The sequence below is a fragment of the Suillus fuscotomentosus genome, assembly GCF_016647785.1.
Source record: "Suillus fuscotomentosus strain FC203 chromosome Unknown F5891scaffold_49, whole genome shotgun sequence".
Lineage (NCBI taxonomy): Eukaryota > Fungi > Basidiomycota > Agaricomycetes > Boletales > Suillaceae > Suillus > Suillus fuscotomentosus.
This window is the reverse complement of record NW_024539561.1, coordinates 327,821-354,842: the sequence shown is the minus strand read 5'-3', so window position 1 is coordinate 354,842 and position 27,022 is coordinate 327,821. Positions and strand designations below refer to the sequence as shown.

The window sequence follows — 27,022 nt, the reverse complement described above, 5'->3', positions numbered from 1 at the left end:
TGGTTTAACTGGGCTAGACAAATGACTAAGACGAAAGCTTCCATTTACATATCTCGGGCCTAGAACGGTATTTCTCTCTTTACTCGGCTTAATCCACCACGCCCTCCTCCCCCTTCTCCTCATTATCACCATTCATCCATCAGTACCTTGGACATTGCGCTGTCACTTTCGTTGGTTCCGCGATCTCCAATCTCATCGCATCCGGCGGCATGTACGGCAACTGCGGCATTTGGGGACATTGCCTTGTTCTGGAAATACGTGGATGTTTTGTGTTTTTCCTGTTTCCCGTGTGAATAATTATTATATGTCTGCGTGTTCGGCCACGTAGTACTATTCACATCTATCGCCGCACCACATGTAGTCGTATGGTAAGTTTATCGGCCTCCTGAACCAATTACCGGTACAATCCTGCGTCCAAGCATGGCCTAACTTCCCCGCACATGAAAACGACGTTTTTCCTTTTTGGATATAAAAGTACGTACTTTGTGGCCAACTACTTTGGCTGTCGATCACGATAGAGGCACCAAGATTCCCCTTTTCGGGTCTCTTTAGCGCCTGTTTATACAAGACGCCCCTGTTCCAACATGTAATCGTAGTGAAACTTGCCACCTAAACCTCGTTTCCGCGGACTCTTTCGTCAATATACTTCGCGAGTACCCCACAACAGGCGCTTAGATTCGCTCTTAGGGGCACATGTGACCAAGCGGCGTCCTAACCTTCTTAATTGAATCTTGGTCCTCCCACTGCTAGTGCGGCATGTTTATTCTTCGTAAGATTCTCCATAGAATTATCACCACATCATACCCTTCCGTATCCTTCTCCCTCGATAAATCCCTTCAGACGCTTCACGATTACATCAAGTCCGCAAAGCCACTTCGCTAGCTCCGCATCTAACCTTTCCATAGGCGCACCTTGGGATATACGACTATAGAAGTCACGGCGATACGGTGCGGCCCGAACAGCAACCTGAAAGTGCCGGAATAAGTCAGGAGCTACATGCACAACAGAAGCAGACAGTGACGTACGGCGGCGAGTGACCGTACGAAAAACGTATGATGCTGCCTCAAGACTTCATCGTATGAACGCTTGAAGCACACGTGTAACTCCACCGAAGGGTCATTCTGCATGTGTTGAAGAGCTATTTCCTCCGAGTCAGTTGCCTTCTATGACTACACAGTCGGGGTTAGAATAACCTCTACATAGGAATGTCAAACCACTGTGGAAGTGACGCTACTGATTAGTGACACGCTATATTAAAGGGTCGAACATACCGGGTCAGGCGTATCAAACAACCGGTCCCATGTCGGTCACCATCTAATGATACTTCGCTTCTAACGAGATTCTCGAGCGTGGAGCAACCAAAAGAATCGGCCTGGTAGCGAGTTCGTACACCCTGTATCGCACAAAAAGAATAAGGGTTGATATAGGGTTAGACAGAGCGGAGAACGTTCCCCTATATTGCCCTTTATATCATTCTGAACAAAGCCGAATACACCTGAACCAAGTAAATCTAGAACGAGGGAAAATCGGTTGCCGGACGTAACCAATGATTGCATCGTACCGAACAATTGAACCAGCCCTTCAGAGGCTTCCAGAAAAAGCAAGGTTTCCACACCATCAACGGTGATTGGAACATCTGCAAATGACTATGGGAGCGTCAGTCTGCGAAATGCGGCGAGGTGAGCTATAGTACTTTGACAGTCTCAAAGTATGGTCGAGAAGACATCTTGTTGGTCAAGAAGAACGTTCTACGCTACCTCCTGGAGGGGATAGTGCCGAATTCTGGTCCATTAAAGCCTCGAGGACAGTGGCCAGGCAGCAAGTTTACAGCATAAATGAAATTTGACACGATTTTGCAGGATCGAAGGTCAACGTGTACTGACATATTGAGTTATACGTAATATTATTTTCCGCATTTACTCATTTGTCTACTGATCTTATCATAGAAATTGCAGAACTTCAAGAGGCTGTCTAGCCACGAGTCACGACGTTCGAGGTCACCAAGTGAGGTTTATAGTTCAGCAGGAAATTTGATGCTGTCGGTTGCCAGGACACAAAGGAACGTGTTGACAGCAAAGCAGCATCACCGTCGGTACTACTAGTAAGTGCACATAACAAAGGGTCTACGCATGGCCTGGATTTTGGTTTGTGATACTCAGCCCATCACTTAGGATCCAATGTCGCCCAATGATTGCTCCATAATTTCCTTTGTGGTGGCGTACCGGTACTTCCATGGCACGTCTCCCCTTCGCCGGCACTCGGTATAAAATCGCTGGTTCAATGCTATGGTTCGTGGTGAACATCGTGTTTGATCCCGTCAAGGACAGACTTACCGGCGAAAGGGATATGATCCTGATTCTCCTCTTCCGGGCCTTCATCGTCCGACAGTTCCATCGATCGTAACGTATTATCCTCAACAGAGTTCGCCGTTCGCGAAATGCCGTCAGTTCGGGGATTATCTAGCTCAAACAAGCTAGCAGCTGTCGGGCGCTGTTCTGTATTTGACGGACAAAACCCGTCTCCACTTCGGGCGAGTTTCTCGTTCTGTACATTTGAGTTCGTTACTCATTCCATTATTAGGAGACATTAGCTCACCTCGATCTTGTATATTCTTGCACACTTCCCTCGATGTTTCATCCATAATCCTGGGTAATATCTCGAGCGCTTGTCCAGGCTAATCTCTCTGTCACACCCACGGCATATGACGGATGTGGGTCGTACGTCGTAAGTGTACTTGTCGTCCTCTAACTCCTGTTTCCGCTGAGCCTCGTTTTTCCTCTGCTTGCTAGATCCCGCGACTTGGATGAGTGGCTCATCTTGCTTGCCATCAGCGGCATCTACGTTCTCGCTAGAGTCATATATAGGACTCTGTGCGTCATCGGGTTCGGAAGAGGGGTGAGATAGGGCAGGCCCACGCCGAAAGTCGAACTTTACTGGACATGCGAAATAGTGTTCATTGACAAGGAGGCTGATCGTGGGCCAGTCGGCGTGTGTGTCATATTCAAGAACGGTACGGCACCTGCCACACTTGTGGGTGTAGGTCCGTTTCGTGTCCGTTTTGGATATGGCAGCATGCTGAGTGGCGGCGCGGTCCATGTCTGTCTAGGGCGCGGCGGATGAGGGATTGGATCTTGATTTTTCGTGTTTTTGTACTTGGAAACAATGCCCTTTCGGATGTGGACGTGGACGTTTTTTCTGTCACAGTGGCGCGAAGTTTAGACTTGCCTCGGAGTCAACTTGCATTGTTCGTCCAGACCACCGGTTCTCAGACACATGTGGTATTCCAAGGCGGGCAATCATCACTTGTCATGAAATTCATTCACTGACTGCAGGCTAAGGATTCGTCACTCTTCTACACGTTGATGTTTTCCGAACTGCAGGGTACATCTCTACAAAGTATCCCCGTTGTGAAAGTGAAAAACTTGTCTGACATGATCGTCCCAGAAAAACGCACCAGCGTAGAAGTCAAGATAGACGATGGATATCCACTCTGGCCGCCGTCAGGATGCACAGATCAATATGGCCACATGTCTCGAACTTCTTCGTCGACACAGCCGCCACAATAAACGAGACTGCGCTACATTTGCGTCCACTATGTTCTTAGGTACAAAAAACATAAGTTCCATTTCGTACGTAACTAAAGTCATGTATTTCTGTTTTTCACGCTGACTGGAATCACCGAACATTCCAAATGCATTGTTTAGAATCGCCTGCTGGTCGTTCATTCGGTACAAGGGTGATAAGCCACAGAGCTTGCGTTCTTATGACGTCAACAACTCCACTTCCATGAAGGCTGTGGGTACATTGTTCTGATCTTCTCTGGTGCACCGGTGAGTGGCGACCTGTCGTAGCCCCTTCTGCCAAAGAACTCGACTCATTTGCAGGATCGCGCGGCGTTGGATGTAAGACGTAGATGAGAAGGATGCCTATGAAATTCTGCAATCACGTATGGGATTTTTTTGTTCAAGGACGTTGGAGTGGTACCCCTCCAGCGTGTTGCAAGCGGGTGTTTGCTACCGTTTGGATGGCTTAGTCATGGTATGGATCTGGAACACATCGATAACTGTGACTTTAGTAGTACTTTGCGAGTCAATCGTTTGTATGGTACTATACCCATTGTATGTTACCAGTTCCACATCAGCTTGAGCCGATGTACATGTATGATGGGATGTTGGACCAAAAATGGAGTCGGGGCTTTTGGCGTGTAGTCGCCAGTACCCGTTTGTTACCATTTGGATGGCTTAGTCAGTAGGGTCTAGAGCCTCGGGCGTTGTCGTAGCGTTCATCATTGAAAGGCTACCCACCACTGTCTGCCAGAGGCACTGAGGCAGGCACATATTACTTCATTGTGGATCAACTGTTTAATTAGGCAGAAGGTCCGGAAAGCAGGATGGCTATTAGATCAGCGATACCAAGAGTCATTTCCCCTAAATGGTGCAGTACCAAGTACCAAGTACTTACGGTGGCCGCATTGACATCACAGGGAGAAAGGGACATGTTTTGCATACGCATCATCGATGTGTCAGAGTCAGGGAAGCACTGGCAAGTGGTGGTGAACTGCCTCATTCAATTTCGAATGGCATGCCTGTCGGAAACGGACATGTTACAAACTATGGAGGTATAGCCTTGGTACAATCTGAGCACCCTGTAGCCAAGAGTCGCCACTCACGCATACTGGACTCTGATGTACGTAGTCATTACCACTAGGATAGGTACAACGCCGCTTTTGAGACAGCAATATTGTTCCATTCGTCATACTTGCTTTTGAGGCAAGGCCGAGGTTGTGCGATACACAGGGTTTGTCATAATGCCGTACGAATGTTTGACTCGTGACGTACGTAGGTTATAGTAGTGCAAATCCCGATCTCCCGCACAACGGAGGAAAACCACCTCCGGACCCAGAAGCAACACCAGAACTCGTTCTGGTAAACACAACGAACGAGTGTCGGATAGAACAGCGACGCACGGAGATTCAACGAGATGGAAAGGCACCCCATAAAAATTTCAAGCAAGGGATCAAAACTTGCAGGCTCAGGCAGTTTTTCACTCTGGCCTGCACCTTGCGATGCTTGTCCTAACGGTCCGTCAGCCTTTCAGCCTCCGTCACCCTGATGGCGGATTTGGTGAAGAGGCCCTTGGCAGTCGAATGAAATCTCCTAACAATCGGATAACGAAGCGACCACGCGGCAGGTTGCCTCGTTTCAAGGACTCGTTGGTTCTGCCGATAAATTTCAAGTGTCGGACGATGGCGCCACGCTCAAATGAAGCATGCGAGCCGAAATACTGTCCAAACAGATGAATAAAAATACAAGTCACCGAAAAGTAAAAAAAAACATCCGCCGCCGCCAGGGATATCGCCGAGTCAAGTCAACCGATTCGTCATCATACATTACATAGCTGAAAAGTAGGGCTGTGAGATGCATTGAGTTTGCAACTCAAGTGAAACTGGGGGGCGCCGGGCATGCCGAAAAAGCCTTAGCTTGTTGTTCAGATAGCGCACCTCTTTCGCACGTTGCAATGCCCACGACAACGTCTGATGCGCCTCAGCATTGAGCGCTACATGTGGTTGGATGTTTGCGCCTTTATGGCATGGCTCAGGAGACATGGGATGGTCACGGTCAGGGTTTGAGATGTAGCCACGTTCATGGTGTGGGATATGGTCAGGTTTATAGTTTCAGGGATTGATCAAGTGCTTTGTTCAGGGTATGGTCTGGTTCGTGACGGTATAGGGTCTGGGTCATGATGATATGGACGGCGCAAAGTGGCCGCTACAACCTGTCCATACAGTCTCGATGTAAGTCGAGACAACGCACAAACGGAATAGAGGGCAAGAGACGTTTTATAAAGGGAGAGAAGGAGCTCATCAGGTGGAGCACCGTAAGCGACCAAAAAGGATTTCATAGGCACGCTTCTGATGGCAGAACTGCTTCTACGACGATAGGCGCAGGCAAGACAATAATGGTGCCAAATCACGGTGGCATGCGGAGCGCTGAGATCTGTTCGGCGTTAGGAAGAGCGACAGCTCACCAGAGGGGGCGGTATGGCACTATCATGTGGATGGTGCACCGTGCGCGAGTGGAACATTTAAGCGCTGAGTATGTGGAAGGCCTCGGAGAGATCAAGTCGGGTGGAGGAACGTGGGGTCGCTGAGTATGAAAGCAGGAACCAATCCCGATAGAGTCGGATATGATTCAATTGCTGATAATTACGTAATGTATTCGGCGGATAATGTATGTGTCGTACGTGTCCTGATCCGGGTCGACAATGCATGCATGTTTACATACAACTTGTCACCTTAGTAGATAAAGATCTTTGGAAGTACTGTTTTTCACGGTTGCATGCAACCGCACAGCCCGCTGGTTTCTCACCAACCTCATCTGCAGAACTTGACTAATAAGTAGTAAGTATTTGTCTTCCAAAGTTCCCACCTACAAAATACATTTGATTCCGGTAATTGAGTTTCATTTTTCTTAGCTTTTCTCCCAGCATTATCCATGCCGCCGGACACAACGAAGGCCAAGTTGAAGCGCAAGTCAAGCCGCAGGGAGGGAGACGACTTCCGATTTGATGGCGGCCATGCGCGCGAGATCGAACAGAAAAGGAGTAATGGGCAGATCTCTTGCGCCGAGTGTAGGAGGTGCGACCTTCGCACAATTTTTATAGAAGCAGTCTGACATGATGTATGCATGTGTATTGTCTAAAGGCTCAAGATAAAGTGTGACAAGCAGATACCCTGCCAGTCATGTCAGGCAAGTACCACGCTACACAGCATCATCCTCGAAACTAAACGCCTATCACCTATCTATTTAGAGACGAGGTTGTGCTGCACTGTGTCCCAATGGTAAGCTATTTTCTATCTCATCCTATTTATGTTACCCATACATTCATTTACAGGCAGCTTGGCTACTGGACAGGGGACTCGGTACGCACCATCCATTTCTTGATAACTTTCATTGTCTTACTCTTCTGCAACAAGCTTCGTGCTCGCAGCAACTGAGCATCTTCATCGTCAGATAGCCAATATGAGTGGACGTATCCGCCAATTAGAAGACGCTCTTGGGGTCCTCCAGTCACACCATTCAACAGAACCCCACCCCCTCCTTCGTGACGACCTTCGTAGCGCGGATCAAAAGGATGAATTTAGCTCCATCACTCTCCCCGCTGATAATGCTGCGGGACCGTCGAATCCTCCAGAGATTCTCGATGGATTTGGAACACTTTCTATCACTGATCACGGTATATCACGTTTTTTCGGTCCTACAGGCGGATCCGAAGTAAGTGTTCTATCCTTCTCACTCAGAAGAGTTTTATTCATTCAGAATGTGATAGTGCTTGTTGATGGTACGCATTTTACTTTTTCTGAAGCTGCGTTCATGCAACCGTCCCATTAGTCGGATAAAACCATTATCAAAAGTGACAGCACAGATGCTTCTAGTCCCGAATCCGAAAGGGATTCAATGAGCCCTGGGCTACCGCCATCATTTAGGATGTTTTCGCCGGCCTTCCCTTTCACCCCTATGGGCCCAACAGCAGCTATTCAGAAATTGATAGAAAGTCATCTACCATCTTTGGACCGGGCCAAGTACCTTGTGCAGGTTTATTTTGAACAAGCTGGTTGGCTATTTCACACAGTGTCTGAAGAACAAGTGATGGAGGAGTTACTCCCAATATATTACTCAAATAACACTGCGACGCCGCCGGACGAACCCAGAGGAGCTTATGATCTCGGTCTTCTTTTACTTGTCTTCGCTATCGGAGCTCTCGTGGACCTTAAGCAGAATGCTACCAGCCCTGAGGCTGAACACTACCATCAACTTGCCCGCGCTAGCATCTGTTTGCAGCCGGTCTTGGAGAAGCCCTCCTTGACTACTGTTCAGGCACTTCATCTGTTGGGTGGTTACAACGCTATGAGCGGCAGTGAATTGGAGTTGACATGGTCATTGGTCATCCTTGCCGCGCATCTTGCCCAAACTGTGCGTAGTCTTTCCATTCATGTAATTCTCGCCTGATCAAAGGTCGTCTAGATCGGTCTTCGTATGTTTGTTCATGTATTATCAAGGAACAGTTTAATCTCACTCCGTACCATAGATCGGGATAGTGCCAAGTGGGGTCTTCCTACCAAAGTAGTGCAAAGACGGCGCATTGTCTTTTGGGATCTCTTCATTGCTGATGCCTGGGGTGTAAGCGCACCCTTCTCGTCGTTATGATGGTTTTATTGATATTCTCAACGCAGAGCTTAAACAACGGTCGCCCGCCGACCTTTTCTTTAGCTTACATCGACTGCCGTCTCCCTGAGTTTCCAGCTTCTGCCGGAAATGACGGGGAACCTGATTATGCGGCTGCTGCTGCTGCAGAATGTGAGTCTATACGTATTACTCCTGCCTTTACCCACTACATCTTTTGGTACAGTCTCGTCATGGGCTATTAGGTATGCGGCTGACTGCGTCGCAGAAGTCGCTACGCGTACGTTGACGGCTGAAGCGCCGAATTATGCGGTAATCATGGAAATCGATCGCAAAGTTCGCGAGTTTCCATTCCCAGATGTTCCTCCCTCGGCATTAGATATGTCTCCACCTCCAATGACATCTCCAATTCCTGAGGCACCACTGGCACAATCAATGGGCCGTCTTGTGCTGTCTCACTCTCGGGAAACTCGTAAGCAAACTGCCTTTGTACCCTTGGCTATCGTGGCTGATCTGTTGTTCAGTACTACTGTACATTCATCGTAGTTTCTTTGCGCAGGCTATCATTGATAACCCTGTGAATCCATTAAAGAGCACATACGCCCCATCATTCCTGGCTGCTTACCGGTCGTCTCAGACGATACTGCGAACCATCCAACAAGCATTCCATGAACATCCTAGTCCCTGCGCTCGCTTTTGGACTATCTGGACTTTCGCATTTTCTGCAGCCGTAAGCATTTCGGGTCTCGACATTGATTGGGGCTGATAGCCAGACAGATCGTCTTTGGGACAATTATTACTCGAGGCCCACAATCTCCACTGGCGTCCAATGCCATGAAGGAGCTGGATGGTGCCTGCCTTCTTTTTCAAAGAGCAGCTTCACATAGCAAACGTGCTGCTCAAGCTCTAGTCAGTATTTGTTCCTTTCACGCTTGTTACACTTTGTAATGGAGACAATACCGCAGCCAATCCTTACCAAACTGTGCGAGAAAGCGCACTTAGCCCTCGCTGCTGCTCAGAATGAACGGTCATCACAACAGCTCGGCCAGCAGTGGAGCGTAAAGGTGGAGCAAGATGATGATGAACTCGAAATCTTTGCTGGAAGAACTAGATTCGTTTCAGCTAAAAGACCTACAAGTCTCCCTGCAGACTATTTGGAGGCTTCTTCTAACAGCAACACATATCTACCAACTAGTTCTACCGAACAACAAACCACGCAAATGTATCGCCCGGAGCCTGCAGTTGATTGGGCCTCGGACCGTGGTGGTCGTTTTGATATGCTTCATCCAAGCAATGTCACTGTACCTAGTGCAAGCACTAACCTTTCGACCCAGCTATGGCGACAGTCCCAGAGCTCTGATTATCCTTATGCTCCCCCGCATCATGTATCTCATTCAGCTGCATCACACGTGCACCCTGTGCAACACGCTTTAGCACCTATTTCAGGGTCATCCACTTACTGGCCCCCGGCGAGCGAAACCTCGCAGCAATATAGTCAGCCTCCGCTTGCAGCTCCTCAGTCGCACGCTTATCAGTACAACCCATCTTCTGCTGGCCCATACCAAGGCCAACAAAGCCGACCACTACCTACGGAGCTCACTGGACTTGGCCTGGTATCACAGGATTCAAGACTTGATGAACGTTGGACCTCCTTTATGCGGGATTCTGGTTATTTCGATGGTGTTGGGTTCAGATCACAGTGAACTGAAGAATTCTTCTTTTATTCTTCCACAGCCTTTGTATCGATTTCGTTGTTAATTTGAGCATCGTCATCTTCCCATCTTTCTAGACATGTTCAGTCTTGGAAGGCCTGCTTGGCGGCGGCTATTTTCCAACTATCATATCCATATTCCATGTGCAAGGCATTATCAACCAGATCACCAGTATATAGCAGTAGTCTTTGAAACACTTACCTGTACCATTTTCATGCCTTTCAGAGGGTGTATTTACATGCCATTTTATTACCTGTACCTGTTCCGTTGAAGCATCTGATATAAGACACAGTTTTGATGCAAAAATGGCTCTAATCGCTCGACAATGAAGCATGAACTAGAGACGCCCTAGCCTTTAAGCTTTAGGCCTTTAGGCATGAAATCGGTAGGATACATAGTCGCCACCATCAAATCCCAGTGTGCCCCTCGTCAGGTACAGAGTGCCCGCGGACCACCAACTTGCAGTCGGTTGCGCAGTATCGCTATGGTGACCAGCATGAACTTATCAGCAGAAAGAATCAATCAACAGTCTTGGAAACGTGCCGTGCTGCTCCACTGGAAACCAAACCAAGTCGGAGAAGATGCCCGAGCCATCAAGAAGAGGAAAGACCGAACATGCAGGTACTGCCGTTCAAAAGGCGTGAGTCGAAATTGTCTGGCCAAGGTGCACCGAGGCTTTTAGTATAAATAATCCCTCGAATTATGTAATCAATTAATTGATATAGGTTAATATCGATTCCAAGCGCGCCATCATGTACAGTGTACTATAGGTAGGTCCAATGCATACTAGTAGGAGGTGGCATCGAAGGTGAGCGCAAGACGATGTCTAGTGTTGGAAGGACTCATCAGGATGAGAGCGAGGGCATTCGTTACGCATCCGTTTGACTGCATCAGCCGAGTGAGCATCCGAATGTTTCAAATGCATACTCTTGTTCTTACATAAAAACAACATCTGTAGCAGCAGTCGGACTCATCTCGATTCTCAGTTTCGCTTCCGGATAATGAGATGTGCGTCCATTTCTCATCGCATGTATGTCTTCATAACGAGCTAACGTACATATATTGCTGCCTAGCTCGCCTCTCCCTGTACTACTCATTCGCCTCTCGTCTTGTCATCTAGCGTTTATTTACACTATCATTCGGGCCTCGTTCGGACCTAAATTTCTCGGTTCCTTCGAACGACCTAGGTTAATCCTGAGCTTAGCAAAAGTCCGGACACCCTTGCGTCATTCACAATGAAAAGACCCCGGCCCGGACTCTACTCAACATATTTGTTTCAAGTTAATGTTGCAGCACTACACTGCCCGTTTGCACTCATCACACGTTTCACATATGTACCATCACCCCGCATGTGTTCAGTACTTTTAGTAGCGCTCGTCACATGTAATCACACTTAGGCGCCACCCAAACCTTAGTCTTATCATAACATTGTCATAACAAGAACAAGAAACTGTAACCTGCCGGTTGACTGCCACGTCAGCAATGAAATGAAATGAACAAAATACAAATTCATAGCAAGAGACGGAGGAAGAATGACGAAACGTGAGGCCTGAATGATCATGCGGGCTGCGTGGTAATGGCGTCTGAACTGGCGGCCTAGGGTGACGGTACCTTTGTTGCGTAGGGATTGAGGGAAGCGAGGAAGGTCCGAGTGATAGCAACATCATTTCAAAATTTGCCCCAATTCGGCCCCCTGCTCGGGCAGCTACTAGTACCAAGTAGCATGCTTTTCTCTCCGGGATTTTTATCAACCAATCATATTGGATCATCCTACACAACTCAGCAGTTTCATGATGCGGCCATTACTTGCGTCGAGAGAGCGGACCTAGCCCTTTGTTGTTCAATACGCCACACATCATAAAATCTCTCTATACAGTTCTTCCTGCCTCGCTGCGACTTCCCTACTTTGATCCAGAGAATATATTTACCGAAAATCTCGTAAGAGAAGAAGTAATTCCGTTATATCTACGAGATTTCAGACGGCACACTGTCGATACGTAAGGCAAGGGAAGATAAAACAAGTTTCTCAACCCATGAGACCTCAGACGACAGGCTCTCGGTAGTATTGGTGATGGTGAAACTTCGCTCTCTGTCTATCTGTTTTCTGGCGGCCTTGGTGTCGTCTTGTGCAGCACTCAATGCTGAGCTTGTCATTTCAAACACTGTCATCGCCCCCGACGGTTATCCAATAGAGTATGTTTACTGACCTGCGGTTGGTTAACATCTCATACCTGACAAAAATTTCCAGTGCTATTGTAGTCAATGGTCAAACCCCTGGACCAGTCCTCTCTGCACAAAAGGTAGTGGTCTCTTTATGCGACTATCCCTACCAGGAAGATTTACTCCATTAAGGGCGAACGCTTTCAAGTGAACGTCACAGATTTGTTGGTGGATGAGTCGATGAATATAAGCACGACCATTGTTAGTATCTTCTTGTATTCTGGGACGGCGCTGACTTCGCTCCAGCATTGGCATGGAATCATGCAGCATGGGTCGGTCCAGATGGATGGAACGGCAATGGTGACTCAGTGTCCCATCGCGTCTGAGGATTCGTTTGTGTATGACTTCACGCCAGCAAACCAGACGGGCTCATATTGGTGAGAAGTACGTTTTGCTTTACATATATTTATTTACTGGTGTATCAGGTATCATTCACATTTCCAGCTCCAGTACTGTTGGTAACTTCATTCTTCACTGGTGCACACAAATCTCACTGTTGATGCAGGCGAAGGTGTGAGAGGGGCCTTGGTCATCTATGACCCAGAGGACCCCTACCGAAGCTTGTATGACTTTGATAACGGTCGGTCTAAACCTTGACTACATGTGTAGTTGAATGTGCTAACGACAACATAGCATCAACCATCATTACTCTTGTGGATTGGTAGGATCATCAGCACTTCTACTGCTTTGATTAAATCATCTGGTCAAAGGTACCACGTGAACGCCTATGATGTTGGCTTTACCGACAATCCTGCCTCGACTCTCATCAATGGTGCAGGGCGTTATCCAGGTGGACCACCGGTACCTCTTTCAGTCGTGCAAGTCACACCAGGAGTACGCTACCGTATGCGGTTAATGAGTATGGCATGCAAAACAAACTGGGTGTTCACGATCGACAAACACGTTTTTACAGTCATTGAGGCCGACAGTGAATACACGACACCTCTGGTAGTCGACTCGATCCAAATTCTGGCCGGGCAACGGTACTCTTTCATCCTGGTTGCAAACCAGCCGGTCGACAACTACTGGATTCATGCGATGCCCAATTACGATACCACCTTTACAGGAGGTCTCCACTCTGCGATACTTAGATATGATGGTGCTCCGCCAATAGACCCCATCAACAGAAATTCCACTTCGCAGGCCCCTCTATTGGAACAGAACTTGCATGCGCTGGTAGACCCCGCAGCCCCTGGTGTCGCAGAGCTTGGTGCCGCAGACGTGTCGCTAAATCTAGAATCCGTATGGGATGACAACTTGAGGTTTCTCATCAATGGCTACACCTACACCTCGCCCTCCACTCCGATCTTACAACAAGTTTTAAGCGGAAATTTGGACGTTTCTGATCTGCAACCCTATGGGTCGGTTTACACTTTGCCTGGCAACAGTACCATCGAGCTTTCTATCCCCGGCGGACAGCCTGAGGGACCGGTAGGCGATGCTAATACCTTTTAACCTTATGTCTCTCATACCATCATTCTAGCATCCTTTCCACTTACACGGGGTAAGTATCGCTTGTTATATCCTATTGGCACTCTAGTTCATGTATTGCACAGCACAGCTTCTCTGTGGTAAGAAGTGCTGGAACTGAGGTTTACAACTACGCCAATCCTGTACGACGGGATACGACGGGCAATGGTGAATCAGGAGACAATGTGACAATTCGCTTTAGAACCGATAATCCAGGGCCATGGATCTTTCACTGGTACGATCCTGAAACTATTGTTGTAGCTGGTTAATTCAAATGACATCTTCCAGCCACATTGACTTCCACCTGGAACAGTAGGTGTTGTCTTGCCGCTAGGCGACTATCTGATTCAACTTCTTTAGGGGTATGGCCGTGATCTTCGCAGAGGATACCAGTGATATTGCGTCAGGCCTGAACATAACAAGTAAGGCTCGGAACTGATATATTATATCCTGTCCTTATTGATGGTTTCCGTAGGCCCATGGAAGCAGTTATGTACCACCTACAACGCCTTGGCACCATCGGAACAAAGCGTGGAGCAGCATCGCCGACGTCATATAAAACGCCGAATCGGCCACTGATTTTGTGTGCAGCCTTCTAATATCAGCATACTTTATTCAATTTATCAGAATATCCCTGACGGACCTCCCCTAGAGTTCATACGTTTACAATTTCCTGCGCTATATCACGCGCTTTTCGGTCCTTACTCTTGTTTGTACTTGCTCCATCACCAATCTATTTGAAGGACTTTATCGTTTACCCATTGTCTTGTCATGGTCGTGTCTTCATCATCTACTTTGCTATCTCCATCTATCTTAGTTCCTCCCGTTTCGCTTGTTGTAACAGACCAGCAGATAATCAATGGGTGTGTGTGTGTCATTAGTGATGTGCACGGCCCGGCCTCAAGCCATGGGCCAGGCTAGGCCGGGCACATATAGGCCAGGCCAGGCCAAAGTCATGGCCTGACTAGGGCTTTGGCCCGGCCCATGATTCTGAAAAGCTGGGAGCCGGCGGCTCAGGCCACGGCTTTGAGAGTATTTTGACTTTGTGGGAAACATTTATGTAAAAATAGAATAATGGTTCTCAAAGTTGAATGTAGAAAAAAATTCAGAGCAAGATTTTGTGTTGCTGGTATGGCATGTTTCAAACTCTGTGCTGCCCTGTCAGCGTATGTGCTTGACATTGTCATTACTGGTGTCAACAGTGCCAAAGCATCAATCCAATCATCAATCATGGTCGTAATAAATGCCCTGAATCATGTCGTGCTCTGGACAGAGAGGTCAAGGTGGTGGAGTTCGAGCCAGTGTGTCCGCCAGTAGGGATCTGCATGAGTAAACCCCGGGGTGTTGGAGACCTTACCTGCACCCGCACCCCCATGAAGGGTACAGGTTTTTGGGGGGTATGGCAAGCCTGTACCCTTACCTGTACCCATACTAGTGATGGAAAAGTCTGGTTCAGTCTGGTTCACCAGGAAAATTGGTGAATGCTGAACTGGACATTGCATTTGGTTCAGTGATTTTGCTGAACACTGGACCGAACGTAGTCAAACACGTTTGGGATGTTCAGTTCACGTTCAGTTTGGCGTTCGGACACTGAACATCTCCGACTCAATGCATGCGAAAGAGACTTGGGATTGCAGCAATATCAAAACATCATGTACTCTACATGTCAGTAGCACCTACACTAGCATCAGGCTCGACATGCGCTGTTGCATCAGTTGCAGCCTGTAGATGCCCATTATGGTAGGCACTCTTCAACAATTGCAGTGCCTCGAAGACCTGAGGTGTAAGCTGGTTGCGTCGACTATCATTTGTCATGCCACCACTTGAGAAGGCCCGTTCTGACGGCGTTGAAGAGCCTTGAATAGCAAGGCAATCTCTTGCCATGCATGAAAGGGTGGGGTACATGGTGGAATGATGCTAGAGCAAGCACATCAACAAAGGCCAGTCAATACAATATAGAGTACTTACCCCCCACCAGTGAACCACATCAGCCACCTCCTCCAATGGGCTAGTTAAGTATAGGGCGAGTTCATGACATGGATTGGCGATGCTTTTTCAGATGATTGGTGAGCTAGAATTGCCAATCACATCCATGAATGCCCATATTGTGTGGGTGGTTGACTGGACACTGATGGAATGGGTTCGGATGGTGAGGGCTGAGGTGTAACCAGTGCATGATAATAGTCAAACTGTTGAACAGTTAGTAACAATGTTTGACTGCAATGGTAGCTCGACTGACTGCAGCTTCAAGCTTTTTCTTCCCTTCATCAAAGGCGTCTGCGTCCCATTGTGCTCGTGCATACTTGAGTTTGTAGTTAGGATCTGAAGCTGTTCAATGCATGTATCAGTCAATGATAGAATTATTGAGTATATGGAGATGCACCCAAGCAAATAAAGTACACATCTGTCTCGTCTGTGTTCTGGCTCCACTTCCCCAAATTCTCAAGGCCAGCTTGTAATGCATCAGCAATGCTGGAGAACTTCTCATCATCTGCCATATTTTGCCAGCTTTGCTGCAAGAACTCCAACACTGGAATTGCTTGCCAGACTGTTGGATTCTTTGTGCTAGAAAAACTTTGAGTAGTGTTGGCAGGCTCCTGTAAGACAGTGCAATAGTTAGATATAGAAGACTTGAAGATAAGTTAATACTGCACCTGAAGGACTTCTCGGAGAAGCGAAAGCTGGACCCAATCACTTTGACTTAACTTGAAGTCAGCATACTGCTTCTTTCGCAAGTTTGGCACATCATCACTGTCATCAGCAAGACATACAAAGTGGTTGACACCCTGCAAATGATTAGTATGATATTGGTTATTGAAAAAAAAGCACACCTTCTGCAACAGAAGAAGGCGAGTGAGGCCCACTGAGTCCAGACCCACTGTAGAAGCTCAAGGACAGGCACATTGACCTCAGCGCATGATTGGCAGAAATGATAGTGTTCGACTCACGAGTGAATATTGTATGAATGTTGGCGGTCAAGTCACTTTTACGCCGTTTGGCACCCTGCACAAAGAATAAGTTAAGTTGGACGAAAAATTGAATGGAGAGTTCACTTACCTCACGGTCTGCGTCACCCATCTCCTTAGTTTGTTGATATGTTGATGGGGTGTCATCATCAGTACATGTATCCATGTCAGTTGCAGTACCTGCATCAGTTAGTACTTTGTTGGTGTCATCCCACTCAGGGTCTTTGGCAACTGCATCTTCAGATTCATCCTCAGTAAGTACCACTCGCTGTCCAGTAGCTTTGCATTTGCCCAAGACAGCATTGTTGGGGTCAACAAGCTTGGAGGCAGGGCGTGGAACACAAGCAGAGCAACGTGAGCCAGCAATCATGATGGCAGGGGGTGGCAAAGGTGTATGAGAAGTAGGGAGCGGAGTATCATCATCAGCATCGTGAAACCAGGTGATATCACCGGCGTCAAGAAGAGCACCATCGGCACCTACAGCGCTTTAGTTATTTGACATATTGAGGGGGAGAAAGTCAGGGAACTCACTGTGGTCCCAGTCTGTGTTCTTGCTTTATTGAGCTTCATGATCAGAGGTCTTCACAACACAAGTATTAGTAGTTGATCAAACATTATTGCGTGAAAGATTTGCTTACAGTGTAGGTCGTCTCGTGACTCATTGAGGTCTTCTCTATTGGTCTTCTTGATTGAGTGTTAAATCAAATAGATGGATACCGAGTTTATTTGCAAGGTTATTTAATGACGATGACCGATCTGTGTGAAGTGTGATAATGGCAACACTTATCGATGGTGGATATTGATGAAGTTGTGAGTCATCATGCAAAAAATAAGTATGCGTTTGCACGCGTTTGAACACATTCAAAACAGTCCAAGGACTGCTGAATGTTGAACTGAACACCTGGTTCGGTTCTCCCCGGCCATCGAACATCAGACTGGACTGCGGTTCAGTCCACTAAAAATCCAGTTTGAACCACAGTCCAGGACTGAACTTTTACATCACTAACCCATACAGGGTTTACCTGCAGGTAATACATATAAATATGAAGTTACACTGGAAGCATGAAAGACTTTTTCAGCATGAAAAATCTTGAAAAAATCCTAAAAAAGGTTTAAATAAATTTCATGATTCTGTTGCCTGCAAAATGCTGGTTAAAATCTGAACTTTCTATCTACTTTTGTTTGGTGCAAAAGGTTGATCTTAGTTAAATCTTAAGTCACTGTTCATCCACAATATTGTCTCAACACGTAGTTTAACCATTTGAACAATTTTTCTCTGGTACAAACCTAGACAAAACTTTGACTTTGTGCTATGATAGTGAATAAACTTTTGAATAACTTTTGTCAACATTTGTGCAACCATAAAAGTTGATGTTTTTATCACTCTTTTGTTAATGTTTTTGTTACCTAGATATCTTGGATGAATTTTTTATAATGCATCAGATAATATTCAATGTAGTAATCAAGCTTAGATCAACATTTTGTCTCTCACTTTTGTTTACCTTTGTTCAGGATTCAAGCAGACTTCTTATGCTGTTATTATTTTATATCCAAAAACAATGCAATGCATTAACTTTGTTGCAGTTACATATATTAATCTTACTGTGAATCAAAAGTTTGTTGGGATTTAAAATGCTTTCAGGAGAGAATTTTGTGTCAGAACATCAGCTAAAGCTTATTGGTATTTTATATGTATGATTTAATAGGGAGCTGCCAGAGAGTCAGAGATAACCTATCTAAAATAATCCCATCATGTGCTCCACCTCAACAGGTGTTTCATCTGCACTGCGCAAGTTTGCTTGTATTTTTTTGTCTCCTTCACTTTGCTGGTGTACCAGTGATCATGGGAGACTGTGAGGTATGGTATCTGAATACAATATTTGATGGACCTTGGCATTCACTGTGGCTGAGGTCTGAAAATGACAGAGGAGATGAAAATTGAAACAAGGCTTGCAGGGACATTCTTTTTCTCGCACAAGCACACAAAATGTAGCACAACCAAATATTTCTTTGTGACCCTTGCCTACCAGCTCATGGGCAATTTTCCTAGCATCCAGAAGGACATGAATAGAGCTATCCACAACAATCCACAGGTTCTAGACTCCAGTAAGTCTCTTCATGATCAGATGAGGCCTTATTTTGCCAGCCTCTCTGGCACCTGCAATTCAAGCTGTGGGAGTATTCACCTTTGGTGTTCGTTGTCAATACCCTTGATAAATGCCAGCCTGTAACAGTCACTGATCTGATCCACCTCCTTGTAGAAGCTCTTCATGATCCTGAACTTTCTGTGATTCACATTTTGCTCACAAGTCGCTTGGAGAAGCATATTCACCAAACTATTCAAAAGAAGAGATGGACACGCTGGTGTACCAGTGAACATGGGAGACTATTTGAATACAATATTTGATGGACAACATTCTGTCACTTAGACACAGAGGGTTACAGTATTTTTCCAATTTGTGCAATCCCTTCCACATATGTAGTTGCATTGGCTCAAAGCACTCGAAATCGCTGGATAACAATGTACCACTACACTGAGCCAGTAGGTTCAGAGTTGCTTTTAGTTCCAGGAGATTCTGTTGAATGATCCAGGAGTTCAAAACATTTGGACTTGAAGGATCATGGAAATATATTTGTGAGAGGACTCACTGGCAGCAGAACGGCTAGCGCTAAGTACAAGCACACTCATCACATATCAGCACTAAATGGGCGAGGCTCAATCATGCTGCCATTAAAACCAGAGATCTCATGGTTTGAGCCTTTTCAAAACTTACCTTGGTCCAAGAGAAATGTGAGAGCTGGGCAAAAGATGCAGCATAAAGTGTGAATTATGACAATAGTGATCAAACAATAACCATGGACTGAGTAGAGGACCATCAAGAATACTCCATACATGGCTTTGAAAGTTGAGTGTGATTCTGAAAAGGTCTTTAAAATGCCAGATAGACGTCCTATAAGGCAAATACATCAAGAGAGAGATGATGAAGCAATAATAAAATAAATAACCATGTGCTGCATCTGTACTACACATATTTATTAGTGACCACTACTGTGTGGAGATGTACAGCAGAGGAAAAGTACAAAACAAGCACACTGGCAGGCCTGTATAGGTGGTGATTGCACAGTTTCTGCATACATTAACAAAAGGGTGATAAAAACATCAACTTTTATGGTTGCACAAATGTTGACAAAAGTTATTCAAAAGTTTATTCACTATCATAGCACAAAGTCAAAGTTTTGTCTAGGTTTGTACCAGAGAAAAATTGTTCAAATGGTTAAACTACGTGTTGAGACAATATTGTGGATGAACAGTGACTTAAGATTTAACTAAGATCAATCTTTTGCACCAAACAAAAGTAGATAGAAAGTTCAGATTTTAACCAGCATTTTGCAGGCAACAGAATCATGAAATTTATTTAAACCTTTTTTAGGATTTTTTCAAGATTTTTCATGCTTCCAGTGTTAGTAATTGTAAAAATGAGACACCCACCTCCTGCGAATGGTGGGCAGCAACTTGAATCAGTGTGGCTCAAGCTCAGATGAGGATCGACAGACTTGCGAACTGCAAACGGTGGGCAATGACATGGATCAGCATGGCTCTTGCTTGAACAAGGATCAATGGACTCATAGTCTGCGAACAGTGGGCAATGACTCAGATCAGCATGGCTCTTGCCTGAATCAGGATCAATGGACTGACCAACTGTGAATGGTGGGCAATGACTCGGATCAGCATGGATTTTGCTCGAATGAGGATTGATGGACTCATGAGAGCATGCACTGGATGTATGAGAGGGTGGATTGGAGTCATGAGAAGGGTGCGCAGGATGTACGAGAGGGTGAAGGTCTGAGAGGTGCAAGAGGGTGTGTGGGATATGAGAGGGTGCGTGCAATGTATGAGAGGATGCAGTGGAGGTCTGAGAAAACGAGCAAGGAGTAAAGACAAGCAAGAATGATCAAGGACAACTCACATGACAATAGACTTCAGCTGTGGGACTTGACAATAGGTATTGTGTTGAAGAAGATGGTCTGATAGTACCAGTTGAGTGTCTTTTTTGCAAGCCAAACTGCTGAATGAATCAAAGACAGATATTTCTTGTGGTACAAATAGGATGTGAGCATCTTGTCGATGTAATCCATTGCTGGTATCACTGTCGCAAGGTTAGGTGTTGTATGCGAGAAGTAAAGTGTGGCATCCTTTAGAATCTAACAAGAGCAAACAATATAACATAAGCAATATGTGCCAAAGCGTCAAACAAAGAGTGCAAACCTTGACTGATACCTGCAGTGTGGGTATGAGTAGGGGTAAGGGTATCCTGACCTCAGACCCATACCTGTACCCCAGCGGTACCCATACCCATGCAGTTCCCTATCCGCCAGTACAGACACTGGGGAGAAATGCACTATCCATTGGGAGGGGGTTCGTAGCACTCATACGGAACATCTATTTGCCTGGTGCAAGAAAAATGAAGATGCACACATCAAGCTGTTCTCCAATTCCACAAAGGATGTGAAGGAGCAAGGTCGGAAGAAGAAACAGGGTGGAACTTCAAGAGATACCTTTTATTCACAGGTCGTAAGGTAGATGACATTTTGATTCAACCACTGTGCCACATTGCTTATGTCATGTTTCCCACGGCCAAATCTGCCAGTCGCGATCTTTTCTTTCACCGTTGCCTTGTCAAAATCATATACACTGTAGTCAATCATATCTTTCCCGCTGTGTCTAAAGCCTCCAAAATAGAATTTGGAATGACTCGATGTCTGTGATATTTCCTCGTCGCCCAAACTGCTTGTGGCCCTGTAAGACCCTTGGTATATGCATCTATGAACCTTGTGGAACGATTTGCATACCTGGAGACAGCGCCATTAGATGTGGTTGTTTGGCTGAAGATTGTTTCAAGCTTACCTTTGGATCTGCAATAATGGAATATCATCAAGACATGCACTGACATGCTTTTCCATATCTTCCATCTTGTGGATCCGAGGACCTGAGCGATACAGAAGCTTGACAGCACCCCAATATTGCTCAATAAAATTGAGCTCGCAGTGGAATTTGGGATAGAAGTCACACAGATGTCCATGGGCAGTGATGAGTTCTTCGAGATGTGATTTGACGTTCTGAAAGTCAGGTTGATTGAACAATGTGTGACGACAGCAACAATCAATGGCACCTTCGGCACATTTGAAGTCTTTGCATTCTGCATGAAGCCCTGCTCGCCAGAGTCCACGCTCATCCAGAATGACTTGCATGCCTTTGAATCACCCAGGCATTGTGGGGTGATCATCTGGAAAGTAAAGGTTTTGTTGTGTTCCATCTTGCAAGGTTGTATTCCGCATTTTTGGTCCATTTGGGTCACACGTCCACCCAAGCTTTGGGTTTTTCACCATCTTTCTTGCACTCGGGGCATCAGGTGCCCGTTTCTGATGCGACGTTGCGTTGTCAAACAAGAACAGGGCTCGTTTGAAACCGTGAGTCTTCTCCTCGAAGATATCAATTGCATTATCAACTTGTTTCACAAGGTCATCATTGGTGAAGTATCTGTCTCGATTTTTACCCGGCTTAAACAGCACTTGGGATTCACTGCGGAGGCAAAGTTACAATTGGGAATGATGGTAAATCTTCAATGCACCTGTTGCCATGCCTCAACTCTCTCCATTCTTCAGTCAACATGCCTGAAACCATCAACGAGGGCCCTTCTCCCTTTGCCTCTGGTTGCTTTGTGTCTTTGTGGTCCCATTTCGTCTGTTGTCTATCATGCATCGTGAATGTAGATTTGTCCTGGGTCACTTTGACGAGTGGGTAGATTCCGGCAGCAAGATCAATTCCAGTGGGCAGGGATAGGACATTTCCATTGTGATCGTAAGTTGTCATCCGTTTTGAATACTCATTCATGTGGCTCAAAAATCCTTTCCGATATTTGAAAACATCAGCCCGCTCGTGGCCATCAATGTACATTCCTTTTGTTGCCTTCCTGTATCTCCAATCCATCTTATGCAGCCAATGCTGACCTGTCTGAATGGTGATGCTAGTCTTTGACTCTAGGTACTGTTTCATCTCTGCAGTTGCCATAATATCCACAATGTCTTGTACTTTCACATAGCCGTCCTTTGCAATGCCTTGGAGGTGGAGATGTATATGTTGTGCAAGGTCCTCGTCTTGAAGGATAGAGGTTCCCATTTGGCTATATCTATGGAGGGGCAGTGTCCCGAATCACATGTAGTCCACAACCCATCTGCGTAAATTTCGGGCATGATTGACCCCTCTTCCAGTTGCTTCTGCTGCAAGCTTAGAGCATTTCGTCCACCCAAATCCAAGCTCTGGATCAATATACAGACTGATAAGAGTAATCATACTGATGACACGAGCACAAATAAACATTTTGAGATTATCTTTCTTGTGCCTCACTATCAATTCAGCCTTGGCTCTTCGCAAAGCTGGGAGATCTCGAGACTCGTTCGGACTGAGATGGCTGTTGGGTCTCAACAATCTCCGGATCTGCCGTGACATATCTGGCTCCTTGCACCTGGCTGCCATTGGTAATCTGACGGAAAATCATTCAGCATATTCCAATTTCACATCCATTATTTTGCACCTGTATTCTGTCTTCCTGTTTGCTGCTGTCAGGTTCTGCATTTTTTCGGAAGAATGACACTATGGATGGGAATCCAGCAGCCTCCATTTTCTTTCCCTCGAGTCTCTGCCTCCGTTTTGTCCGATCTGAATTTCCCATGTAGACTGGTTTTCTCTTTGTGGCTTCTTGTCTTTCCCTCTCCTTTCTAACCATACTGTCATGTGCTGCCTGGAGTTTGGCAGCAAAGGCAAGAAGGTCCGAATCTGTTTGAATTTCCTGCACGACCTCATCCTCACTGTCCTCCAACTCAAGATCAGAAGTATATGCTTCTGACTTGGAGTCACAGTCTATTCCAGGCTCTGATGTGCTTGATGTGACAGGTTCTGGTGCTTGGGACTTGACTTTAAGGGGATTTTTATGCAGGTTCTTGAGCCTATTTTTAATGCAGGTCTTTCTGCGACCCATAGCTGGCTTATTGAGATTTGTGAGCCAATCTCCTGGTAGACTTTGCTTCGCATTTTTGGTGGATTATGTAAGATTATATATCACGTGACATGGCCAAATTCTCGACATCAAATTTATGTTCTCTCATCAGTCTGTGTCTGAAGACTATTCGAGGTGTTTTGGACACTTTTCATAAAAGTCGAAATAACATCACAGGAAATAAATATTCTTTGATTTTTTTTCCATCATATTGTAGCCAAAGGTATCTGGAATACATTCTTGCATGCTAATAGGCTCTAATATGCAGTATGTTTGTGAAATAACCTGTACGCGGAGGTGATACAAAATGTGGCTGGATTTGGATGTCATCTACCTTAGTAATTTGAGCAAAATAAAAATACATATTGATGAGTTTGGCCAAACACAAGTTGTTATTATCATTATGTATCTTGATGAAAATTGTAGTGCTATTTAAGATGAGTCTATGGCTAGTTTATCTTATCAATTAGTTAACATATCAGTAACATAGGGATTGAACACTACTGAACCAAAGTTCAAAGTTGTGTTTCTATAGTCTACATATAACATGATAAATGGAATCAATATAGATGACAAAGATAGTATTATTGAAAATGAAGTTGTTAGCTATTTAACCTAGGCATACCATTTACTGAGACCACCACTAGCATATTTGACAAAGTTGAATCATATATCACAGTGTAAAGATAATTTTTTTGCCTACATATCCACTGTGTGGGTGTGGATAGGGGTGTGGGTATCCTAAGTGCCTACCCCCACCCATACCCCTGGGTACCCACACCCATGACCCACAGTGGGTGCCGGATACCCATGACATTGCCTACATCTGGCTGGACTTGTGTGTGTTCTGAATGTCTAGACCAAATAACTTCATTGCTTATATCAGATTGTGGACTCATATTTATTGTCTTTCTTTTAGCACTGTCAATTCTCACACTGGACACCTTTCCGCCCTCCAGTGATTCTGAAGGATTACTACCTATCTTTAGAATTATTCTCTTGTTCCTAGTGGCAGGTGAGTCTCCTAGTATACACTTAGAGGCTGATTCTTCTCCAACTTGCAGTGTCACTCCTTCACCTTTGATATCCTGGTCTACTAAGTTGCTGGAATGCAATTGGTCTGAGTGATGGGCAACCACCTTAGGGTGAGATTGCACTTTTTTCTGGTGCATGCTAGCCCTCTTTTTAAGGGATCTCATGTTGCTCCTGATGAGTGGTCCTTCACCAATCATATCAGTACTGATGCAGTAGTTGATTAGTAGCTTTGAAATAACAGATAGATTTGTCAGAACCTGTTGATATTCACTGTCTCTTTGACTTGTCAAGACTTGTTGAGGCATGCCTCTGTCTGGTGGGTATGTCGAAACCTGTTGAGGAACACCTCTGCTAGGCAGGTTTATTAGAACCTGCTGAGAAATACCACTGCCTGGTGGATTTGCCAAGACCTATTGAGGAACACCTTTTCTTTCACTATCCTGGTCTCCTTGGTGAGGGTGCCTAGTGCACCTGTTGCTTGGCTAGAACTTGCCAGGTCTACTCACTAGCTTCTCTACCAGGTGCACAAGCTGCCTATTCTTAGTGACATCCAAAAAGAGAGGGGTCCCTGTGTACACCAGGGCAGTGACAAAATTGAGAAGGAGAGTCCTTGGTGCATTCTCTTTTTCCATGCTGATAAACTCGCTTGGTGCCCTTACATATCCTTAGGTTCATTACTGTATATGCATAACAGTGCATCAGCTAGGGTGTTGTCTGCTTCTGGTAAGTACTTAATGTGAAAATTGAACTTGCTTAAGACTTCTAACCACTGGGCTTGTTTAGGTGACAACTTGTTTTGAGTTGTGACCCACTCCAGGCCCTTATGGTCAGTGAAGATATGGAACTAAATGCCAATTAGTAAGTGTTGAAATATTTTCAGAGACTCTACAATAGCTAATAGTTTTTGTTTGTAAACCAGGTAGTTTTGTTGTGCAGAGTTAAACTTCCTGGACTAGAACACAGCTACATCAGCTTGCTAGACCAAGTCACCCTGCAAAAGTACATCACTGGCTTCTATGAAGGACACGTCAGTCATGAGATTGACTAGAGAGGTGCTGTTGATACTCTCAGTAGGTCAAGTGCTTTTTGTCTTATGTTTCTATGAGCATTAATGCATACTTACACTAGATCAAATGCTTGTTGATCTATTGGAGTCCAGTCCCAGCAGGTGGTTTGTACAGTGATCTTTGAGAGATGCTGCATGTGCACCCTGATAGCATCATAGCTGGTGGCTAGATACCCGACTGAGCTAATGAACTGCATTAACAGTTTCTTCAAGGTAGGTGCCTTCCAATTCATGATTTTATCAACCTTATGTGAGTCCAGACATATACCTTGGTCATCAATGATGTGCTCTAGTATAGTGAGTTCAGTTTTAAAGGATTGCAGCTTATGTTCCCTCAGACAGAAATAATTAATCATGCAGAATATTGATCATGGTCTGTACTTATTGTACATGTTTATCTGCAGTGTCCGAGTGTGCGATGATATCATCAAGATAGACATCCATGAAGATGCCTATGTATAGGCCAAAAATATGATTCATTAAGGACTGGTACATAGCTTCCACATTACAATTACCTATTTGCATAATGTGGCTGATCATCGTTTCATCAGGCGTGGCAAAGAGGGACTTAGGTATGTCCTCTGGCACAATACAAATTTACTCATAGGTATCCTTACCATCATCAGGAAAATGCTGAGACTTAGGTAAATCTAGTTATATTTGATAAGTCTGCACAAACAAAGTACCTTTGGACTAACCTTGTTAATGCTTGACAATGAGATATCACATAGTTATTTGATGTCTACTCTCTATCACATGGCTGTAACATTGAGGATCTTTGGTATGGGCCTGCTTCTATCTACCCTTTTGGCAATATTTGAATATAAGTTATCGTCCTACACTTTTGGTTATCCACCTCTCAATTTGTGATGATGATATTGGATAACTATATCACATAACAACTGATATTTACTCAATGGCTGCTCTGTATCATCTGGCTGCAATATTGAGGACCTTTGGTATGGGCCTATTATCATCAGCCCTTCTGGTGATATTTCAGCCTAAGTTAACTATCTCATATCTTTGGTTGTCCACCTCTAAATGATTGATAAAGAGGTTATATGACTATGTTATGTGACCATGATACAGTAATTATTTTATGATCAGGAAAATGTACTGTCCCCTGTAGCATATGTGGGCCAACTATGTTATTGTGTTGATAGCGCTTCTACATATTTTATATTTCCAATTGGTGTTGACACCATGTGCACACTCTACTCAAGCCCCTTTCATTTTTGGCTCAGAATTGTCCGTAGGTGACACTTGTAATAATTAAAATATACTAGTCAATGATCCTATTAGTCTGCCCCAAATA

General features: G+C 45.3%; 8 protein-coding genes across 8 annotated transcripts; 4 read left to right on the top strand and 4 right to left on the bottom strand.

Moving 5' to 3' along the window:
- Window positions 1-611: 611 nt before the first annotated feature.
- F5891DRAFT_1050626 (glycolipid transfer protein domain-containing protein) lies at window positions 612-1,897 on the bottom strand. Its single transcript, XM_041362452.1, has 7 exons — window positions 1,694-1,897; window positions 1,562-1,646; window positions 1,453-1,510; window positions 1,272-1,394; window positions 1,194-1,216; window positions 1,026-1,138; window positions 612-966 (listed from the first exon to the last, which is right to left on the bottom strand). Exons 1-7 carry the CDS (start codon window positions 1,724-1,726, stop codon window positions 799-801), a joined length of 603 nt encoding a protein of 200 aa, XP_041222731.1. The 5' UTR covers window positions 1,727-1,897; the 3' UTR covers window positions 612-798.
- A 107-nt stretch (window positions 1,898-2,004) lies between these two features.
- Window positions 2,005-3,298, bottom strand: F5891DRAFT_548217 (uncharacterized protein). Its single transcript, XM_041372204.1, has 2 exons — window positions 2,596-3,298; window positions 2,005-2,544 (listed from the first exon to the last, which is right to left on the bottom strand). Exons 1-2 carry the CDS (start codon window positions 3,094-3,096, stop codon window positions 2,284-2,286), a joined length of 762 nt encoding a protein of 253 aa, XP_041222730.1. The 5' UTR covers window positions 3,097-3,298; the 3' UTR covers window positions 2,005-2,283.
- Window positions 2,978-3,787, top strand: F5891DRAFT_548180 (uncharacterized protein). Its single transcript, XM_041372203.1, has 4 exons — window positions 2,978-3,288; window positions 3,339-3,381; window positions 3,445-3,629; window positions 3,705-3,787. Exons 1-3 carry the CDS (start codon window positions 3,117-3,119, stop codon window positions 3,602-3,604), a joined length of 375 nt encoding a protein of 124 aa, XP_041222729.1. The 5' UTR covers window positions 2,978-3,116; the 3' UTR covers window positions 3,605-3,629; window positions 3,705-3,787.
- A 2,707-nt stretch (window positions 3,788-6,494) lies between these two features.
- Window positions 6,495-9,886, top strand: F5891DRAFT_957674 (fungal-specific transcription factor domain-containing protein; the record flags this gene model as incomplete). Its single annotated transcript, XM_041375501.1, has 13 exons — window positions 6,495-6,637; window positions 6,704-6,753; window positions 6,818-6,841; window positions 6,895-6,922; window positions 6,977-7,274; window positions 7,330-7,341; window positions 7,392-7,977; window positions 8,089-8,180; window positions 8,234-8,357; window positions 8,410-8,672; window positions 8,743-8,913; window positions 8,961-9,092; window positions 9,149-9,886. 13 exons carry the CDS (start codon window positions 6,495-6,497, stop codon window positions 9,884-9,886), a joined length of 2,661 nt encoding a protein of 886 aa, XP_041222728.1.
- A 1,768-nt stretch (window positions 9,887-11,654) lies between these two features.
- On the top strand, window positions 11,655-14,462 carry F5891DRAFT_1113427 (laccase 2 precursor). Its single transcript, XM_041363753.1, has 13 exons — window positions 11,655-12,088; window positions 12,144-12,195; window positions 12,248-12,316; window positions 12,362-12,492; window positions 12,541-12,569; window positions 12,621-12,695; window positions 12,749-12,776; window positions 12,826-13,546; window positions 13,599-13,619; window positions 13,672-13,820; window positions 13,874-13,897; window positions 13,946-14,007; window positions 14,061-14,462. The coding sequence occupies exons 1-13, from the start codon at window positions 11,967-11,969 to the stop codon at window positions 14,162-14,164; spliced, it is 1,587 nt and encodes a 528-aa protein (XP_041222727.1). The 5' UTR covers window positions 11,655-11,966; the 3' UTR covers window positions 14,165-14,462.
- Window positions 14,463-18,470: 4,008 nt separating this feature from the next.
- On the top strand, window positions 18,471-18,680 carry F5891DRAFT_925508 (uncharacterized protein; the record flags this gene model as incomplete). The annotated part of the gene is made up of 1 exon (XM_041373862.1): window positions 18,471-18,680. A coding segment is annotated over one exon (210 nt), but the record flags the coding sequence as incomplete, so codon positions are not given.
- Window positions 18,681-20,580: 1,900 nt separating this feature from the next.
- On the bottom strand, window positions 20,581-20,754 carry F5891DRAFT_894049 (uncharacterized protein; the record flags this gene model as incomplete). The annotated part of the gene is made up of 1 exon (XM_041373339.1): window positions 20,581-20,754. A coding segment is annotated over one exon (174 nt), but the record flags the coding sequence as incomplete, so codon positions are not given.
- Window positions 20,755-22,964: 2,210 nt separating this feature from the next.
- F5891DRAFT_1192327 (uncharacterized protein) lies at window positions 22,965-23,588 on the bottom strand (the record flags this gene model as incomplete). Its single annotated transcript, XM_041367593.1, has 2 exons — window positions 22,965-23,093; window positions 23,145-23,588. 2 exons carry the CDS (start codon window positions 23,586-23,588, stop codon window positions 22,965-22,967), a joined length of 573 nt encoding a protein of 190 aa, XP_041222724.1.
- Between the last annotated feature and the right edge of the window lie 3,434 nt (window positions 23,589-27,022).

Bases quoted from the DNA above. Each gene is read 5' to 3' on its own strand.
- F5891DRAFT_1050626 (XM_041362452.1), bottom strand. From the start codon at position 1,726: ATGTCTTCTCGACCATACTTTGAGACTGTCAAA. The intron at 1,647-1,693 runs GTACTATAGCTC...ACGCTCCCATAG, and splicing joins CATACTTTGAGACTGTCAAA to TCATTTGCAGATGTTCCAAT. The intron at 967-1,025 runs GTACGTCACTGT...CGGCACTTTCAG, and splicing joins TCGTACGGTCACTCGCCGCC to GTTGCTGTTCGGGCCGCACC.
- F5891DRAFT_548217 (XM_041372204.1), bottom strand. From the start codon at position 3,096: ATGGACCGCGCCGCCACTCAGCATGCTGCCATATCCAAAACGGACACG. The intron at 2,545-2,595 runs GTGAGCTAATGT...TCAAATGTACAG, and splicing joins CAAGAATATACAAGATCGAG to AACGAGAAACTCGCCCGAAG.
- F5891DRAFT_548180 (XM_041372203.1), top strand. From the start codon at position 3,117: ATGAGGGATTGGATCTTGATTTTTCGTGTTTTTGTACTTGGAAACAAT. The intron at 3,289-3,338 runs GCGGGCAATCAT...CTGCAGGCTAAG, and splicing joins GACACATGTGGTATTCCAAG to GATTCGTCACTCTTCTACAC. The intron at 3,382-3,444 runs GTACATCTCTAC...TGATCGTCCCAG, and splicing joins GATGTTTTCCGAACTGCAGG to AAAAACGCACCAGCGTAGAA.
- F5891DRAFT_1113427 (XM_041363753.1), top strand. From the start codon at position 11,967: ATGGTGAAACTTCGCTCTCTGTCTATCTGTTTTCTGGCGGCCTTGGTG. The intron at 12,089-12,143 runs GTATGTTTACTG...AAAAATTTCCAG, and splicing joins CCCGACGGTTATCCAATAGA to TGCTATTGTAGTCAATGGTC. The intron at 12,696-12,748 runs GTCGGTCTAAAC...ACGACAACATAG, and splicing joins CTTGTATGACTTTGATAACG to CATCAACCATCATTACTCTT.